The sequence below is a fragment of the Pituophis catenifer genome, unplaced genomic scaffold, assembly GCF_029215685.1.
Source record: "Pituophis catenifer annectens isolate HBS135680 unplaced genomic scaffold, rPitCat1.0.hap2 SCAF_3, whole genome shotgun sequence".
Lineage (NCBI taxonomy): Eukaryota > Metazoa > Chordata > Lepidosauria > Squamata > Colubridae > Pituophis > Pituophis catenifer.
In genome coordinates, this window is record NW_027256883.1 from 25,647,934 (window position 1) to 25,668,356 (window position 20,423).

Consider the following 20,423-nt stretch of genomic DNA (forward strand, 5'->3'; position numbering starts at 1 on the left):
AGTTATGTCATGCAAAGGAATATATTTTGCATCTCAGCCTCTCTAACAAAATAACTAAAAACATTTTTGGATAGATGGTTCCTGGTTGGGTCAATTCTTTTTTTAAAAGACCATTGACTGTAATAGAAACTTGTTGAGATCTTGAGGTCAGCTGGAGATTCTACCTTACAGATGTCATCACTTTCTCATGCTTGTTTGTCATGCACATAATGGAGGACACTATGTGACACCCCCAAGCTCTGGAATGCATCCCTTGGAACTTGTACTCAGCCTCTTGTCTACTCTTTGATCTTTCTGGAAGAGTCAGCCTTTCCTCTTCATGAGACCTTTTCAATTTAAAATAGTTCATGAGGATTTATCTGTTTTTCTAAGGTTTTTAGTATTGTGGTTTTGATTTTTTAGAATTCTGTCCCCAGGAATACCATTTAGGCAGAAAAAAAGGATGAAACATAGTAAATATAAGTAACAAAGAATACATACATGTTATTAAATATATATATTATTCTATATTTTCTCCTGTAAATGCATTTACTGTGGCAAGATGCAGAGAAGAAGCAGAGAAATTCAGAACAGTGAGAAGGTAATGTCTACAGAGCCCTTTTAAAATGAGTCTGGGTAATTGCTTGATATATACTCCTGTAAAAACGCCATTCCGTTTAATTCCAGATATCCAGATAGCTGTGTGTAGAGTAGTCTTTTTCTGTCTCTTGTTTTCCAGATACAAACACAGCTGGTCCTTTTATTTCCTGCTATGCTGGAGTAGCGGAAAGGGGAAAGGCAGCTAATAACTCTGCAACAGACATCACCACTCCAAAGTGACTATTATTTTTAGAGCAAAAATACCCCAAGAAAAACTTGGTTCAAAATCTCTTAGCGCATACCAGGTTTCCCTCGTCTTTCTCACAAAACTAAGCAAGTCTTGGGCCTTTTAAAATCCCTAACATCTGGATTGTATCCGTAGCCTGTATCTGTGTATGTACATGAACATTCCTGAGAGTGAGAAAGTAATTTGAGCAAGGATTAGTGAAACAGGCTTATAGCTTTCAGAAGAAAGAAGATTCATTGGAGGAAATACGTGTTAGGATGGGCAAAGTTTACCACTTACCCCACCAGAACAAAGTCAGGGACAAGTGCTCAGGGACTCCAGTCCTGGAAAAACAGGTAGAAAGAAATTACCCTGAGGCCGGAATCTTATAAATGAAGAGCAAGCAGAGTGGAAGACTAAGAGAGGACGTATTGTAGAATAAATCCTGCACTTTTTATCTACATACCGATGTCCCTTGTGCTAATTAGGCAGTGAATATTGATTTTTAATTGCTTGAGACCAGAGATAATGTGAAGAAATAAATGCAATCTACAGCTAGCACAATTATACTAAAAAAATGATCTAACCTATCTTTCCGCCCCAGTGGAAAGAGTTCATATTTTATTCTATTATAATAATTGTATCACTTTCAACTTTTACATCAATAAATCTGGTGACCTAATTTTTCAGCTTTGGTTCAACAGCTGGAGGGAGGGCTGTAGTTTTTCTGACATCAAAGATTTGAAGTCAACAGTAAACTCAGCTTTCCCTAAAATATGTGTTAAGTTACTAAATTCCTTTTTTGCAATTAAACAAGGGGAGCTGATCTGATCCAAGCTAGTAGAGGGGCAATAGCCCCTTTCCACCTAACCCTCTGTTCTGATTGTGATGTGAAAGTAAAATGCACAAAGAGTAGTTCCGATCAAAAATAAGATTCAGTCCAAACATTTGTCTTTTTCTTTTTAGATTTAGAAAAACATGCCTCTTCACCCTGTGTTATTCTCTTATTTTCCTTTAAATACATAGAAGAGTTAAATAGCAAAATACTCCTGTGATTTATCTGTTCTCATTTTAGCTTTGGCTGACAGGAAGTAGCATCTCATGGTTTTGTTAAACACAGGCTTTTCCCACACTAACCTGAGATCTTTTAACTGGGATATTTTAGGTTGAACTTTCAATCTCCTAAGAAATTGGATATTGAATTAATATGTAGCCTGAAGCTACACACCTAGTTTTCATTTTAAGTCATTGCAGACATGCTGAGATGTAGCAATTCACAGAAAGCTTGAAGCATATGAAGAAGAAAACTCCCTTTTTAGAATCATAGGGCTGGAAGGAAACTTGGATGTCGTCTTGTCCAAACCCCTGCTCTAGGCAGGAGACATTCCATCCTGGACTGTCCAATCTTTTCTGGAAGACTTCCAGCAATGTGGCACCCACAAATCAAAGAGGTAAGCTGTTATTATTGTCAGGAAATTTCTCCTTAGTTCCAGATTCGATCTCTCTTTAATAAGCTTCCACACATTGCTTCTTGCCCTGCCCTCAGGTGCTTTGGAGAATAAGTCGACACCACCTCCCCATAACTGCCTCCCAAGTATCAGAAGACAGCTATGATATCACCCCTAATTCTCTTCGTTAGGGTAGTCATATCTAGTTCTCTTAACAGTTCATTTTATACACTTCAGCCTCCTGTCCCTTAATCATCTTTGTTGCACTTCTCTACCTTCTTTCTAGAGCAGGGGTGTCAAACTGGCGGCCCACGGGCCGGATGCGTCACGTGCAGGCCATGCCTACCCTAACTCCACGAAGGGGAAAAACATTGCGATATGTCACGTGATGGCAATGTGATGCCGCAAGTTTGACACCTGTGTTTTAGAGCAGTGATGGGTAACCTTTTTGGCACCAAGTGCCGAAACTGGAGCACGTGTGCCGGAGTGCTGGAACCCGGAAAAAAGCAGCTGGCCGGTGCGCATGGGTGTGGCGGCCAGCTGCTCTTCCGGGTTCCATCAGGATTATGCGTGCTGGACCAGCTGTCTGGCACGCATGGGCACGCCAGAACCCATAAGGGCAACTGGCAACGGCATGCGTGCCCAGAGAGAGGGCTCTGTGTACTCCCTCTGGCACATGTGCCATAGGTTCACCATCACGGTTCTAGAGTCTCAACATCTTTTTTGTATTGTAGTAACCAGAATTGGATACAGTATTCCAAGTGTACACTATAACTTTTTGTGATCTTGATGCAGCCCAGGACTGCATTGGCTTTTTTGGCAGCTGCAACACATTGCTGACTCACACTTAAGTGATTATCCACCAGGACACCAAGAGCCCTCTCACAGTTACTATTGTTGAGCCAGGTACTGCCCAGGCTATAGCTGTGCATTTGAACATTAGAACTGCAGGATTAGCAATCTTACCCACTGGGGACTATAGAAGCCTGTGCAAGGCACAATGACATCACACACATCCTGACATCATCATGCCAGTTTAATGTAGTGATGAAGGTGCTATGAGTTCTAGTTCCACCTTAAGACATGAAAGGTGGCTGGGTGACTTTGGGCCAGTCACCCTCTTTCAGCCTCACTCACCTCACAGGATTGTTGTTGTGGGGAAATTAGGAGGAAGGAATATTAAGTAGGTGTGCCGTCTTGAGTGACTTATAACTAATAAAAGTGGGATAAACCACCTGCCAACCACAGGAGCCATGAATTTGCTATAATAGAAATTGCATCCTTTGTATTCATAATGACATAGTAGCCTATGCGGTATCACTTTTCCCCTTCTACGGACTCCTATGGGAACCTGGAATTAAGCATGAAAATACATTGTGAAATTTGGATGATGAAAAAAAGTAAAGGAACAAAAACAGGAAGCTGAGGAAAAAGCTGGGGGAAGATATGGTAAATAAGAATAATGGAAGAGATGAGAGAGTGTGAATTCCGTTTTTTTTAAGTCAGCAATGTATTGACTTAAAAATTGTAACATTCAGAAATTTCTGTTGATCAAATTGACTGCAATGGCCTAAAGCAGGGATATCAAACTCAATTTCATTGAGGGTTGGGTTTGAGGGTTGGGTTTGACCTCGGGCGTGGCCAGCTTGATGTCACTCGTGTCGGGGGCGCCTGTGGGAGCCTGAGCGCTCTGCCAATGAAAAAGGGCTCCCAAGCTCAGTTTTCAGTTGTGACGGCCTCCTGCAGCCCTCTGCCAGAGAAAACGGAGCTGGGGAGGCTGTGTGCGACCCTCCTGAGCTCCATTTTCTTTGACAGAAACACCACAGGCCGGTCCTTCGCTGTTTCCAGGGTGGCCCCGCAGGCCAGATCTAAGCACCCCGCAGGCCAGATCTGGCCCCCAGGCCTTGAGTTTGACATCTCTGGCCTAAAGGGTGGATCTGTTTATTGGTTAATAGTTGGCTTGTAAGGAATTTAAGACAGCATGATCTTTAGTTGTATCATTGCTTTCTATCATTCAGTGTTTGAAAATGTTTTTATCCTAGGTGTATTAATAAATTATCCGCTTTAACATTTTTGTTGTTATTTAAATATTATCCACTGCAATGCAAAAGAAATTGTAAAATAGAAAAGATACGTGTAAAATCTTGTGTGCTATTTTTTTTTTTTTTTTTTACATAGTGGGATGTAGGTGGGAGCAAGAGAATGAGATACTTACCTTGAATTGTAACAGCAAATTTTCCTTATTGCTTAGGCTAGTTTGTGGTTGCCATGACTGCAACCTTCACCATATTGTGCTTTTTTTTATAGACATTAATAAGAGTAAAAGAGCAGATGTATAATTATGTTATTCTTACTCAGTCCATTAGATGTACAGATGGCATTATAAAATAGTTTCATTTGAAAGTATGTATTTACTTGTTTATTAATTTCTATATTGGCAGATGATTAATTCAAACCCACAGATTCTTATGGAGGGATTTCAGAACACCCTCAAAGGACTCAAAAAATATGCATCTACTTAATACCTGCCCTGAAAAGAAAAATGAAAAGACAAATATTCCTCTGAGAAATGGAGACTGGGATCTTTTATTATGAATTTAAAAACAAAAGCAAGTATTCCACTTACATCAGAGGCGTCTGCAGTTGGGAAATCAAAAGAGTCAAGACGGCAGCTGCTACTGTTCGATCAAAGCCTGACCCTTTTTAGATGCATGGCATGGCAGGGTCATATGAAAGGAGTGGGGCCGCCATCTTGCCTTTTTATTACTTTCCCATCAATGCTCCTAATTTGGGCCATTATTGATAGAATTCTGGGAGGAATTCTGGAAGGTAAAGTCCACAGGTCGTAAAAGTGTCATAGTTGCCCACCTGTGGCATGGATAGACCAGTGGTGGGATTCAAAATAATTTAATACCGGTTCTGTGGGCGTGGCTTGGTGGGTGTGGCATGGCTTGGTGGGCGTGGCTTGGTGGGCATGGCAGCGGAAGCTTACTGTAAGATCTCCATTCCCACCCCACCTCAGGGGAAGGTTACTGCAAAATTCCCATTTCCTCCCGATCAGCTGGGACTCGGGAGGCAGAGAATAGATGGGGGAGGGACCAGTATTTACCGATTCTCCGAACTACTCAAAATTTCTGCTACCGGTTCTCCAGAACTGGTCAGAACCTGCTGAATACCATCTCTGGGATAGACTTGAAAAATTTGGTCATTGTAATGATATGTGACCTTGGGAGACAGGAGGAAAAACCACAGACTAGACCAGTGGTCCCCAACCTTTCCAGTTTAGTGGTTCTACTTGCTCGAGCAGAGGGCGCTTGAGCTCATGCGCAAAGTTCAGCTCGCATGAGCAGAGGGCACTCTCATGTGAAGCACCATTCATGTGAACAGTGCTTCACATGTGAACTGAGGCATCCTCCACTTGCACGAGTGGAGTTCATGCACAAGCGCTTGCCCATTTCTCCTGTGACCCAATTTCGAACAGGTCCCAGCCCGGTAATAGGCCCTGCCCCTTGGGTTGGGGACCCCTGGACTAGACAACAGTCAGATAAGAGGCAGTTGAGTCCATAGAAAAAATGGGGCAAAAGGGAAGCTCTTTAGTTTCTTGGACTGTAAAAGTGAGTGGGAAGAGATGTACTTTGAGACTTGCAACATTAATACCAGCTTTGTAAGGTAGTCCAGATAAGAAACATGTCCAGAAATACCAGCTCTATTTTTATTGTAAGGTTAGATTAATATAATTGTTCAAATCTTGCAGTGTAATTTTTAAAAAATCTCTTCTGCTATGGGGAAAATAGGAGGAAGGAGTATTATGTATACTCGCTGAGTTCCTTAGTGAGGAGTTGTCCAATGAGATAATCCAGTGATCGATATTTGGTAAAAGATAGTTCATGGCCATAATTACACAATGAACTTTCATTCTGAATATGGGCAATATTTTGACTACCATCCTGAAAGTTAATACAGAACGAGAACAAATTTTGCATTGTAAAGATCGCTTGGAGATGGGAGATACTTCCAATGTAATATACCTGATCTTCTGCATGGATTGTCCCATGACTATATAGGACAGACAGGGAAGATGCTAACCACCAGATTGCAAGAATACAAGCAAGTGGTCAGACAAGGAGACCCGAACTCATTGGTAGCGTTATAGTGCAATGAACAAAGACATACATTCAATTTTGCAGCTACTAAGATTGTTGGATGAGCAAGCACAAAAACAGCCAGGGAAGTGATTGAAGCCTGGGAAGTGTGCCCCTTGTCAGTCAACAGGAATGCTTATTTACCACCAGCTTATCAAGTAGTTAGGAGAAAAGGGCTTGGCAGCACAAGGAAACAACAGCCAACAACTTAATAGTAAATAATTAATGCCCCTTAACAATAACCCTAGGATTTAATTTATAGCAGGATGTGTGGATTTTTCTGCAAAGTGGTTTTATTTAAGTGGATTTAGATACAGTATTTTCATTTTCAAAAGGCTGTGTTCATTATAGTATGGGAGTCTCTTTAACAGTTAACTGGACCTATTTTACACTCCAATAAAATGGTGCTGCAGTACCTTCTTTAGTTAATCTCCGTCTTTAATTTAAAAACGATACCATTTTTAAAAAAATTATAAAGGAGAATTTTAGTAACGTGTGAATATAATTCAAATGTAACTATACATAAAAACAAAATAAAATTAGAATGTTAGCATTGGTGTAAAAAACAGAAAAAGGAAAAGAAACCCTTTGAATTATTCCACTTTTCTCCAAGATAGTAGTTACATCTTTGTAATATCACTGTAACTCACTTTTTACTCTTGACTGCATGGAATCATATCTAGACTGCCCTTTTCTTCTATAAAAAGCTAGTTCAAAAGTTGAGAATGTATAAATTTTGTTAACTAGGCTTTAAATTCTGACATGTAAGTATTCTTCCAGGAATATAGAATCTCTTTTTATATATGTATATATTCTCCATATGTCTTTAATTAGATTATTTATCTTTAGATGGCTTTTCTGAAGCCTAATGACCTTAAGTAAGACTTTCCCAAATAGGTATTTTCCTCCTATAATCCCCAGCCAGAATGGGAGTTAAGAGCCAGTTTATCCGGAGTTCCCCATTGGAGAAAGTGATATATGTGGAAAAGAATGCGGAGGTATAAACATTTTTTCTCGTTTGAAGTGGATTATTATGAATGTTTTCTATATTCCAGGAAGTCAGCTGGAATGAAGAATAAAGGTTTCAATTTTCCAACAGGCGTGACATTCCAGGAAGGAGTCTTGGAAACTGGAGTTTTGTGGGGAGGAGATGATTGCAGGCTAAAAACTCCTACTGAAATGGATGGCGTGGGTTTAGCCAAGTGCCAAAGACAGGGTAGTTGATAAAGGCACTGACTTCAGTAATTGGAAGTCAGCAGGAAATTGTGTTGAGGTGCTCGCTTAATGACCCACAGTCCTCGCTTAATGATTGCAATAGGGACTGCAGGGATTGCAGTTGCTAAGCAACGCGGTCATGTGATGTGCTTTACAAACCCATTGCTTAGCGATAGAAATTCCTGCCATAACTTGAGGACTACCTGTAGTTGAAATGGGAAAAACTTGGAGAAGCAAACCGCACAAGAGTGGGGTTCAATGTCTTAACAGGATCTGATTAGTAATATTTACCCCCAAAACTGGAAGAAATCAGACAAATGAAACAGAACCCCCTCCCCTTTGGAAAATTGCTAGTTTCTGTAGAGACGATAGTAAAAGTCTAGGAATGAAATCATGTTCAGTTCTTCCTTTTGTCTATGCGTTATCCTAAGCCAACCTTATTTTCTTTTGTTTTTTAAAGTCTATATGAATTAGAAAAATTGAGCATCTGTCTCGGCTTTGCTTTTTATTCTTTGGGCTTGAGAAGAAGATATTAATTTTGTTTGTAATATTCAGTATATTAACTTGCATCTACTTCAGTCTACAAGAAAAAACATTCATAACTTCGTCTTTTAGTCTGCTTGGAGCATTTCTTAAATTTGATTTTATTATCTCTAGTGTTATTGGTTTATTTCCCAAGGGAGATATGAAGGGCTAAAATCTCTGGTTACTTGCTTCTAAGCTATATATCTAGGAGATTCTCATTGTAAAAATTATATTGTTTTTTAGTTTTATCTTCTAATCACCATAGGTTGTGAGAGGCCTAGCTCTCTTCGGGTTAGGACCCCAAGTGGGGTGTTCGCTGGTGATGGCAGCAGGTGTCCTACAGCAAGAAGTGCAACTAAGGTGTGAAGACTAGATGGTCTACAACAGGGGCATCAGACTCAAGGCCCAGGGGCTGGATCCAGCCCGCGGGATGCTTAGATCTGGCCCACGGGACCACCCTGGAAACAGCAAAGGCCCATTGTGTCTCTGCCAGTGAAAACTGAGCTTGGAAGGGCCGCAGGCAGAGGGTTGCCCAAACCCTCAGGAGGTGAGCTCGGGAGCCCATTTTCACTGGCAAAGCATTCAGACCATCGCAGGCGCCCCTGAAACAAGTGATGTTGAACTGGCCACGCCCACCCTGGCCCCCCGAGGTAAACACAACCCTGATGCGCCCCTCAATGAAATCGAGTTTGACATCCCTGGTCTCCAAGGTCATAAAGAACCTTCAACCAATCAAGACTTGCTTTTTCTGGCAATAGCACTTAGACTTACATAGCACTTCTGGGAGTTGAAGTCCATCCAACATAAAGTTGCCAAGGTTGAGGAATACTGAGTTGGAGCTTCCTTGACTTTATAATTACTAACCCCAAGGAGGCAGTATACAGCTAGTCTCATCCCAGTAAGAAGGATCACATCAATTACACACAGCTGTCATACACTTATTCCTAGTAGTCAGAAGTCATAAAAAAAAATCTCAGAAATATATATTGAAAAACTCCACACTTTAAGGGGTCTAGTCCTGGAACCTCTAATATGAAGACATGACCTAAGATCTATCGCTCTTGTGTGAGAGCTCAAAGTAAAGAAGACTATGCCACTCATAGATAGGCTTGGATCTTAGCTTCCAGATTTTCTACTCAGATGAGCTGGTACTTCTGTGAGTAGAAATCCAACCCATCTAAAGAATGCTAGCTTGGAAAAGTTGACCTTTGGTGTTTGGATTTTACCCAGTTCTCTGATAATTATGAATAGTGTTACAGAAATATGTAAATAAATAATTCTTCCACTCTAAATTTAGTAGTTTGGGACGCATTGATTTCACGTGTACCAGCTTATTATGGTTGTCATATTACAAACACAGAGATTTCAAGTGCTTAACTTTGGCTAAATCATGGCAGTTATCTCCTGGCATGTGCAATAATGATGAAATTGTGGTGATAGGGACCATTGATGGGGACTCACGACTACCATCTGAAGCAATAGTGAAATATGAAGTGAAGTCTCAAACCATTGACAAGAAGGTCTTGGAAGACACCGACTTTCTGATGAGGACATTTTTGCTTCTTCCTGTCTCCCCTCACATCTCTACTCTAGCCACCTGCTGAGCCACTACAGAGAAAAGATAAAGGGAAGTTGAAGACAAGATGCAGCAGCTGTAGAACATCTATGCCAGAATAAATCTAGAGAACAGAGCCTTCTCTTTTGATCTTTAAATTCCATAAACAACTAGAAACTCATAAAAAATAGCAGTCTGCAATTACTTCTGTTTATACCTTTGACATTTGACATTAACAAGCATAATCTGGAGAATGATGTGTGGAGAAAGGTATTCATTGAATATACTTTGAGCAGGTAATAATTTCAATGTCCTTACATTAAACGTAGAAAACAGAGTAGTTGGGCGTGAGGTCATGTATATTTTTACTCAGCTTAAAATCTTAGTTCTTTAGATGATCTAACTGTTTTACTTGCTAACATTTCTGGAATACTTTAAGAAACTTGATATTTCTTTCCATGCTGTAATTTATTAGCAGGACGTGTTCTTAAAAGCCCTATTTTAAATTTCAGAATGGGTTTATTTATACATATATTTATGATAACCTGAATAATTTTGTGTGGCATTTGTTGCACTTTTATTAATAAAAGTGTGAGATACGACATTTGGAAAATAGATATAACTGTGTCCTGGTTTGGCAAGGACCAAATTCTGAAGAAAATAGATTGCTACTTCCATGGATTTTGATTTTTTTAAAACGTTAAAAGACTTTTTGGAATTTGTATTGTTTTATGTTTATTGTGTATTTTCAGACAGTGTTGTACTTTTTTAATTTATATTGAATTTGAAATATTTTTACATAAAGTATCCAAAGACATTTGGTTATTGGACAGCATAAAACTATCAAAACATATGTATAAATAGATGATCAGAAGTCTTGGGTACAGGTCATGCCTGAATTTTTTCTGTTTCTTTTTTTTTTTCAATGAAAGAGGGTTTACGTTTGTATTCAGATGAGGAGAAATTCCATGCTGGAATGTGGTCGTTTAAAACTCATGCAGTGGTTGAGTGGTATCTGGCCTGTGAATATCTTGTTCTTTATAGGTAGTCCTCAACTTACAACCACAATTGGAATCAGAATTTCTTTTGCTAAGTAAGGTGATTGTTAAATGACTTATACTTGATTTTATGACCATATTTGCTGTAGTTTTCTTAAACAAATCACTGTAGTTAAGTCAATGTGGCTTCCTTCATGGACTTTGCTTTAAAGAGCTGTCTTGGAAGATTGCAAATGGTGATCAAATGACCTCAGACCAGAGGTGGTATTCAGCAGGTTCTGATCAGTTCTGGAGAACTGGTAGCAGAAATTTTGAGTAGTTCGGAGAACCGGTAAATACCACCTCTGACTGGCCCCGCCCCCATCTATTCTCTTTCTCCGGAGTCCCAGCTGATTGGGAGGGAATGAGGATTTTGCAATAACCTTTCCCTGGAGTGGGGTGGGAATGGAGATTTTACAGTATCCTTCCCCTGCCACACCCAAGCCATGCCCCCCCCCAAGCCACACCACATCCACCAAGCCATGCCCATAGAACCGGTAGTAAAAAAATTTGAATCCCACCACTGTCCCAGACACTGCAATTGTCCTAAATACATCCTAGCTGCCAAGCATCCACATTTTTATCATGTAATTACAAATTAACAGAGTTGGAAGGGACCTTGTAAATCATCTATTCCAACCCACCCACCCCCAAGCAGACCTACACCATTTTTGACAGATGGCAGTCCAGTCTCTTCTTGAAAGCTTCCAGTGATGAAACTCCCACCACTTCTGAAGGCAAACTGTTCCATTGTTTGATTGCTCTCACTGTCAGAAAATTTCTCTTTATTTCCAGATTGAACCTCTCCTTGTTCAGTTTCCATCCATTATTCCTTGTCTGGCCTTCAGGTGCTTTGGAGAATAGCTTGACCCCCCCTCCTCTCTGTGGCAGCCCCTCAAATATTTGAACACTGCTCTCATGTCTCCCCTGGTCCTTCTCTTCACTAGACTAGCCATGTCCAGTTCCTGTATGTTTTAATCTCCAGTCCCTAATCATCTTGGTTGCTCTTTTCTGCACTCTTTCTAGAGTCTCTACATCTTTTTATAGTGTGGTGACCAAAATGCTGCAGTGGTTGTAAGTCACTCTTTTCCATGCTATTGTAACTTCAAGTAGTTTTTGATGATGGTAGTAAACTGAGGACTACCTGTAGATTTTCGAGCCTCCTGGGCTTCCCACACTTCCATCTAATTTGAAGGAAATCTGTCAGGGCAGACTTCTATTCATTGGGCTATTTAGATAACAGAAGACTTGTCAACTATATGGAGAGCCAGTTTAGTCTAGTGGTAAAGGCACCAGGCTAGAAACCAGGAGAATGTGAGTTCTAAAAAAGGCTTGTTACCTACATATATATGGTTGTTGGAGACTCTCTTCATAGGATTGAAATTCTGTGAGGAAGAATGCTCAACTAGGGCTCAGGGAAAGTAAAAATTTATTCGACAAAGCTATAGCTAATCACTGTCATTACACACATTGTGTAATAACTGATTGTTTTCTAAGAAGCTTTGAGGTTTCATGCTTTGTCAGAACATCTTCTGCGAAAGGTGCTTATATTGTTTTAATAGCATCATGAATAATAATGCAAATCTTCAGGAATAAATCTTTATAATGCAGGCAGATTTACTTCAGGCATACAAGGCACCCTTCTGCAGAATTCTACTTAATGTCTCCCAAACCATTTTTAATGTAGCTTATTGTGTATAATTTTAATTATGTAAGGGTCTGCTGGATCCTGATTATAAGTTCTATCACCAGTCTCAACAGCTGAAGGGTGCCTATGCAAGTCTGTTGCTGATATTGCATATCTTTATCTTTATCTTTATTTGATTTATATACCGTCCTACTCCCGAAGGACTCAGGGCGGTGAAGAGCCAAACAATAAAATACATAAATACAAAATTTAAAACAGAATAAAACCGAATTAAACAATTTGGCCCAGACAGATTTAAAACACCCCAATCATTTAAAAACAGATTAAAATTTTCATATTAAAAAGAAAAAGGGAAAAGATTAGGCCAGGCCCGCCTGATGGAATAAAAAGGTCTTGAGAGCGCGTCGGAAGGTGCGCAGATCCGGGATCCTCTGTATCTCCGGGGGAAGCTCATTCAAGATAGTAGGTGCCACCACAGAGAAGGCCCTGGGGCCGCCAGTCGACATTGTTTGGCCGACGGCACCCGGAGGAGTCCCTCTCTATGAGAGCGTACCGGCCGGTGGGAGGCTATTGGTGGTAGTAGGTAGTCCCGTAGATAACCAGGTCCTAAGCCATGGAGCACTCTAAAGGTGGTAACCAAAACCTTGAAGCGCACCTGGAAGACTACCGGGAGCCAGTGCAGCTCGCGCAGGAGAGCTCATTTTTTTTATACTTGCAACTAGTGTCAGTGCCCTTCTATGGTGCAGAATTTACGCACTGCATTGCACTGGCCCTGAATGCATTGATTGCAGTAGTGGGTTGCCCCTGGTTCGGACTGGTTCGCAAGAACCAGTAGTAAAACCTGCAGGAGGCCCCACCCACTGCCCCAGATGTCGTTATCGGCGATCTACGTATGCAATCCTGTTGCAAACCGGTAGTAAAGGTAAGTAGAACCCACCCTGATTGATTGATATTTTTCATAAAATTGGTATTCATCAGATATTGGGCTCCCAAATGTTATCTCCATTCCTTGTGCCATTTGCAAAAATCACGTTGTTTTCAGTTGCTATTGCAAAACATATTCTTTGAGTTTGCCAAGTACAGCAGGGGAATGTCTGTCACTAGGAATCGAGCAGCTTTATTAGTATAATAAAGGCAAGATAAAAATAACATGTTTAAATCAGAGAGTTCCAAAGTGTTACGGGCTCTTGCTTTTGTAAATGTTATAAGTATTTACCTGAAATACATAAATTCCTGGCTTGGTAACTCCAGTAACATTCCTGGATCACTGAATTGAGTTATTTGTTGGATGTTGAATTGGGTATACTGTTGCATTTGTGAATTGTGTCTCTTGGGACTTCCTGTCTCAGGTGTTCAATATGCTTTTGCTCTGTGAAAGAGAAGAGAGCAGCTGGAGAAGGTACTCCTATCCCTTAGTGTATGATCTACCAAATGACAGAAATGAAGGAACCTGGAAGGCTGAAAGGATAATCTACTATGAATTCATTTACAAATCCTTTTGAATTGTTTCATGGTGTTAATTGTCAAAGACAGATTCCTGACTTCAACATGGAGATTTCCTAGTACATAAGGAATATTTATCTAAGATATGCGTTAAAAAGCTGAACCCAGTCAAGGTTAGTTGGCATGAATGATCAAGAGCATCACTGAACATCTAATCCAGGAGTGTCAAACTCAAGGCCCGGGAGCCACATCTGGCCCATGGGGTGCTTAGATCTGGCCTGTGGGGCTGCCCTGGAAACAGCGACGGACTGGCCCACAGTACCTCTACCAGTGAAAACAGAACTCTTGAGAGCCTCCGGAGCTCCATTTTCGCTGGCAGAGGGTTGTAGGAAGCTGTCACAGCCGAAAACGGAGCTCGGGAGCCCACTTTTGCTGACAGAGCGCTCAGCTCCTACAGGTGCCCCCGACACGATTGATGTTGAGCTGGCCACGCCCACCCTGGCCACGCCCATTCTGACATCCCCCCCCGAGGTCAAACACAACCCTGATGCAGCCCTTAATGAAATCGAGTTTGACACCCCTGATCTAAGCTATTGGGAGAAAAAAGGAAAACAGTTAAATAGTTCAAACATGTATCATTAAGCAGCTGAAGCTAATTAAATATTAAAAAACAAATGCAGTTGAAACTATACGTTCTCTAGCAGGGCTCTGCAAAGTATTTGAAATAATGCTGTGCTAAGTACATTAATACAAGTGGTACAGCTCTTTGCAGAGTGTTAAAATAACTATGTTCTTTGTAAGGGTTGCACAGCTGCATAGAAGGCATCTCCCAAATATTTATGTGTGCATGTACACACACTGACAGCACTCATATTGACACTGCTAGTAAAGTAAAGTGACAGAGAATTATAGTTCCAGCATCATTAAAGGGCTCCAGGTCAGGGAAAGCTGGGCTATGTTTTGAATTCAGAAAACTGGTCCTATATAAGTTAAAACACATTGATACCCGTTCCTGGACCCCCAGCATGGCCAGATTGTACCTATGAAATTTGATGGCAAAATCACTGGATTTTGTTGGTGGGACTTTTTAGGCTGTTTGGGAAGATTTAAGAGTAGGGAAAGGAGTGGGTGGACCCACAGGTCATCCTGCCTCCATTTCTACCCTAATCCCTCAGTACATAGAAAAAGACTGGAAAAATTTAGTCCTACCTCTTCTAGGGATGTTACGTCATTTTTTGTAAACCACTCTGAATTGAGAAAGGTTAGAGCAGCCTAGAAATGTTGTAATATACAATCAAACACAAATAAATGTCTATCTGGAAAAAAGAGGAGGCCAAGTTGCAACCCAGCTGCTGAAATGTTGCCTCCTCCTCCTTTAATCCCATCCAATCCATGAATTGAGGTTCCTTTCTTAAGCATTTTTAGGTAATCCAGACTTAATTTACTGTATGGAATCATGTTCAAATCGGAAGATAACAGCCCTTTTCTGAAGGATACACTTTCAATTTAGTACTTGCTCCTTATTTAGAGGATCGTTTTGCAGTAATGCGTTGTCAGTTCACTCTTCCCCTCTCCTACTAGCGTTTATTTTAGGATTAAATACTTTAAAAATTGTGTCTTGGCTAAGAAAATATCTAAATGCATTTTTTATTATTTTATTATAGTTAAGTATATTTTGCACTCAAAATTGTGTATGCAAACTTTTTGTTCCTTAAAAATGTTTCTGACCTGGAGTGTTTTTTTAATATAAAGAAATTTTTACATGAGATTAAAAAAACTACAGAACATAAAAGGAAAAACATGAAAAAGAAATATAAAAGAACAAAAGAAAAAGTGAAAGATAACAAAAGACAAAGAAAAAGAAGGGTACCTAGAGAAGTAACTACCAATCTTTCCAGCCGTTACAAACATAATAATTACCATCTCCACTCTACTAAGTTACACATCATGGTTCTCTTTTTCCCTTAAACAAACCTTTTAAATCAATAAATTTCCAAACCACCCATTTATATTTATCCATTTTCAACAAAAAGGCCATAAAGGGTTTCCAGTCTTTAATAACTGTTGTTCCTTCCTTAATCAAACAAGTCAATTTAATCATTTCTACAAGCTCTGCCAGCTTCCCAATCCATTTCTCTATTATGACTATTTCTGCATTTCAGGTCTGTCATTCCTTATGCTCCAGATGCTTCATTCATTTCACTGGAACATGATCAGTGTGTGTGTGTGTGTGTGTGTGTGTGCGCGCATTTAACTACCTCCCAAAACTTTGTGAAGCCTATGTAATTGTGGCTTTCTTCCTGGTTGAATTTTCTTTACCAGAGATGCTGATATAATTATGGATTTTGGTTTGTTTTATGTTTTGTTGGCCATAAAGATCACTTATACCCTTTGATTTGCTATTTAGCTTTATGTCATCTGACCTTTATAGTTAGGATAGTTAGCTGAAAAAATGTTTCCTTGTTTTGGTTCCCTTTTTTTGGCAACTGGGATATTTGATTATTAGCCCTTTGCAGGTTCTGTTTGGATAGCTGCACGTACACGTCATGTTACCTATTAGGAGAAGTAAAACACTCTCTTCCAGTTGGAAGTTACTTGAATAAGAGACCAATCACAGAAGGATAACAAAAAGAACAGGTAAGGCAACATCCTGGAAAAAAACTTATCTAAGAACACGCCAACAATTGGAAGGGATCCAATAGTTGTTTTATTAAAACTAGCCAGTTAAGAGTGAATCGCTGGTCTCCTGCCATAAGAATGCCAGAGACTGTCAGCAAAATTCTTATATATGTTACAAAGATTGAAGAAGAACACATTTGACCATTAACAAAGAATTGCTTTATAACTGATAAGGAATACAATTAGGACATACATAATTCTGTTTGTACCCCTATCTGGCAAGATTTTAAAAGGGTGATTAAGCCCCGTGAACGCCAAACAAACTGGCTGATATTCTAATTGCTTTACCCTGGATCTTGCTTTGGTAATGCTATAATACCATTATCAGCATCTTTGAGAATGTTACACTTTATGGAGACATTGTTTGTGAATCAAATGCCATTCACTGATTAAACAAAGATTGCAACTCAAGGAAAATATATGTCACGATAGAATAGTATTCAGGAAGATAGTTAAGCAGTTTAGTGACTAAATCTATTGACTTATACACAAACAAGTAGAGATTGAGGGAACATGGATGTCTTAGGTGTGAGCATTGGGCACACACTGAATAATAAAAAATCCTTCCACAGCACTTCTATTTGGCACCATCCATATATGTTGATCTGTGTGGCTGTGGTGGCTGGGCCAATATATTGGTGCTAGAGGGAAGCCAATACATTGGTGCTAGAGGGAAGCCCAAGTTGGAAAAGCCATTAAGATGCTGCAAAAGATATAACAATTACTGCAGCTTACTGGGAGTTCATATTTAGTCTTAGCCTGTGTTGTGGTCCACCAGCAGCCTGCGGAACTGGCAGCGGAGTCAGACAGTGAGGAGGCTGGGGAGAACAATGAGCCAGTCCTGGAGTTAGGGGAAGGCCGGACGAGGGCTCTGCGTGAGAGGCGGAGCGGTAGGGTCATCTGGGAGCGATGCGCAGACTCTGGAGCCTCCAGAGGTGGACAGTAGAGATGCAGAGGAACAGGAGGAGCCTGTTCCTAGTGCACGCATGTGAAGAGCTGCCAGAAGTCAAGAGCAGCTAAAGCAAAAAGGACAATTTGGGAGTAAGGCCAGGAGATGATTGGCCCCTCCCAGAAGGCTTAAAAGAGCAGCTTCGGTTCTTTGTAGGAAAGCAAAGTTGCTACATTTGTTTCTTGTTTCTGAACTTCATGGGGCTTTGCCAAGAAAAGCCTTTGGCACGATGCCAAAGAAGACAGGTTTGTGATAAGGTTGAAGGACTTTTTCTGAAGGACTTGTTTTGGAATTAATCTGGACTAAACTGAGAATGAAGTAATTCTCAGCTGTTCTAATAAAATATGTTTGTTTAGGACTGATTGTGTCTGGTAATAACTACTTGGGCCTAGGTTACAACAGCCTGTGGAACATTACTATTAAACCCTTATTAAAGCATACCTGAGGATTGGGAAGCCATGAGTTCTACTCATGCCTTAAACACAAAGTCAACTAGTTGACATTTAGCCAGTCAGTTTCTCTCAGCTCTAGGAAGGAGGCAACAGCAAACCCCTTCTGAGAAACATTGCCAAGAAAATTGTAGGGATTTGTCCAGGCAGTCTATGAGAATTGGACAAGATTGAATGGAAGAGGGAAAAAAAATCAACCCTACATTAAGAAGGCCAAATACCTGTAAGAACTAATGTAGCATCATGGTTAAAGTCTCAGAGAAAAGGGAAAATGTCTGTATTTGAACTAAGTCATATACCGGTAACTAAGTGACCATCCATCAAAATATAGTCTTGTTTACCACCATTTCCCTGTGTAGAAATTGCAGTTGTAGCTCCCGAGATAATTCTAAGAATCATTCATTATTCAAAAAGTTGAGAATCTTTTTCTTCATGTGCTCCCTTGAGGAGAACTATTGAGAAAGCTAATGAAATTGCTGAATTTATTGTTGAAATGTTGTTTTTTAAAATGTTGCTTAATAGATATATGGCATGATTTTAATTTCTTAGATTCATTATGTCTATAGCAAAGTTCTGGTAATGAAATCTAACCTTCATAACTTAATTATAAATGTGGACATTAGTATTATGTTTGGGATACATTTTTAATAACTTTCAGGGGAAAAGAATTTTCAGTTTTATAAATGTGTGTTTTATTGACTTTTTTCTTTTTTTAAAAAAAATGGAAGAATCTTACCTAGATCACTTTAAAATGACTAACTGTATTTGATAGCTGGTCATTAAGGAATATAAAGGAGCATGAACAATTCATACTGCACTGAATCCTTAATCACATTCTCTATCTTTTATTTTTACCTAAAAAGTGCTGTGTATACTTTCACAAATTTATGATATAATAGTCACAGAAACCTGACAAACAATTAGAAAAGAATCACTAATACTTACAATAATGTGTATTAAACACAGAAATGTTGTCTCTATGACGTTACTAATCAAATTAGTTGAGTTCCAAGCAGGCCTCCTCCTGTAGGGCTTTGCATTGGCTTATTAGATCATGTCTAGCTATAACCTTCTTCAGTCTCTCATGTCTCCTCCCAGATTCACATAAGAGCAGGGATCTCTCTCCATACTGTCTTACAAAACATAAAATGGTATTCACGTAAACAAGTCAAAATCTGGTACTTCTCATTTGCATGCTGAGGTTTCTTCTGGTTTTCAGATGAAAATGTTAATCATCACCAAGAGAATCAGCCTTTTAAAAGGTTGTCTAAGGCCCACGCTGTTCATCATCCCTTGGTTTTGTAAGCAAAAGAATAAACTGCTTTTTTACCCCTCCCTTCTTTAGATAAAATCCTGATACCACCATGGGAAAACAGAACAGCAAGTTACGCCCAGAAGTGATGCAAGATTTGCTAGAAAGCACAGACTTTACTGAACATGAGATCCAGGAATGGTACAAAGGCTTTCTCAGAGACTGTCCAAGTGGACATTTGTCCATGGAGGAATTTAAGAAAATCTATGGGAATTTTTTTCCTTATGGGGACGCTTCTAAATTTGCTGAACATGTGTTCCGTACATTTGATGCAAACGGCGATGGAACAATAGATTTCAGAGAATTTATCATAGCTTTGAGTGTAACGTCCCGAGGGAAACTGGAGCAAAAGCTGAAGTGGGCATTCAGTATGTATGACCTGGACGGAAATGGATACATCAGCAAAGCAGAAATGTTAGAAATAGTCCAGGTATGTATCACTTATAAGAATCTTCCTTCCTTCCTTCCTTCCTTCCTTCCTTCCTTCCTTCCTTCCTTCCTTCCTTCCCTCCCTCCCTCCCTCCCTCCCTCCCTCCCTCCCTCCGCAAACAATGAATACGTAAATTTGTCACCGTTCTTGAATTACCATGTTCTCTTCATTATAAAAATGTAATATAATATTAATTCACTGGCTAGAGTAGAAAGAAAAATCTTATCTCTGCCAAGATATTCAGATGTGTCTCCTTCTGAAGACCATTAAATAAGAAATTGGATTCTCAGTGTAAATTCTGTTTTATCTAATTGTTCCATATTTTGATTGGTAAATTATGTTATTCTGTCAACTGTAATCCCTCCCTGTGTGACCAAAAAACAGTGGCTGTCAGCTCTAAAAAAGTAAAGTAAAATGAGATCTACAGTAACCAAGGCAATTAGAAAATCAAGGCAATTAAAAAATTCTATTCTCGGGATGGTCTACTATGTATTACAGAATTTTGATTCCTTATTTGGCTAGTGTGGGTATGTGCAGTATGAATGATTATAGCCAAGCCAGTGAAAAACCAATATGTTGTAGCAGCTAACCTTGGATTAGTACTTGAAGTGACAAGGTTCAAATCAGGAATCAGTGGAAGACCTTCAGCCTAACTTACCATGTTGTGAAGATCACCTTTCCCAACCCGATGCTCTGATCTACAATTTCAATACTCTTGGAGTGAGCTTTGGAAATCCTCATTATTCTTGTTGGAATAAAAACTTGATAGATAACATTGTCCCCGTA

At 39.8% G+C, this 20,423-nt stretch overlaps 1 protein-coding gene across 1 annotated transcript in view; it reads left to right on the plus strand.

The window, feature by feature from the left end:
- Positions 1-20,423, plus strand: part of NCALD (neurocalcin delta) — a 52,314-nt gene that overhangs the window by 25,792 nt on the left and 6,099 nt on the right. Inside the window, exon 2 of the mRNA XM_070942078.1 lies at positions 19,241-19,637. Coding sequence (XP_070798179.1) covers positions 19,260-19,637 — 378 coding nt within the window. The 5' untranslated portion in view covers positions 19,241-19,259. The remainder of the gene's footprint in view (positions 1-19,240; positions 19,638-20,423) is intronic.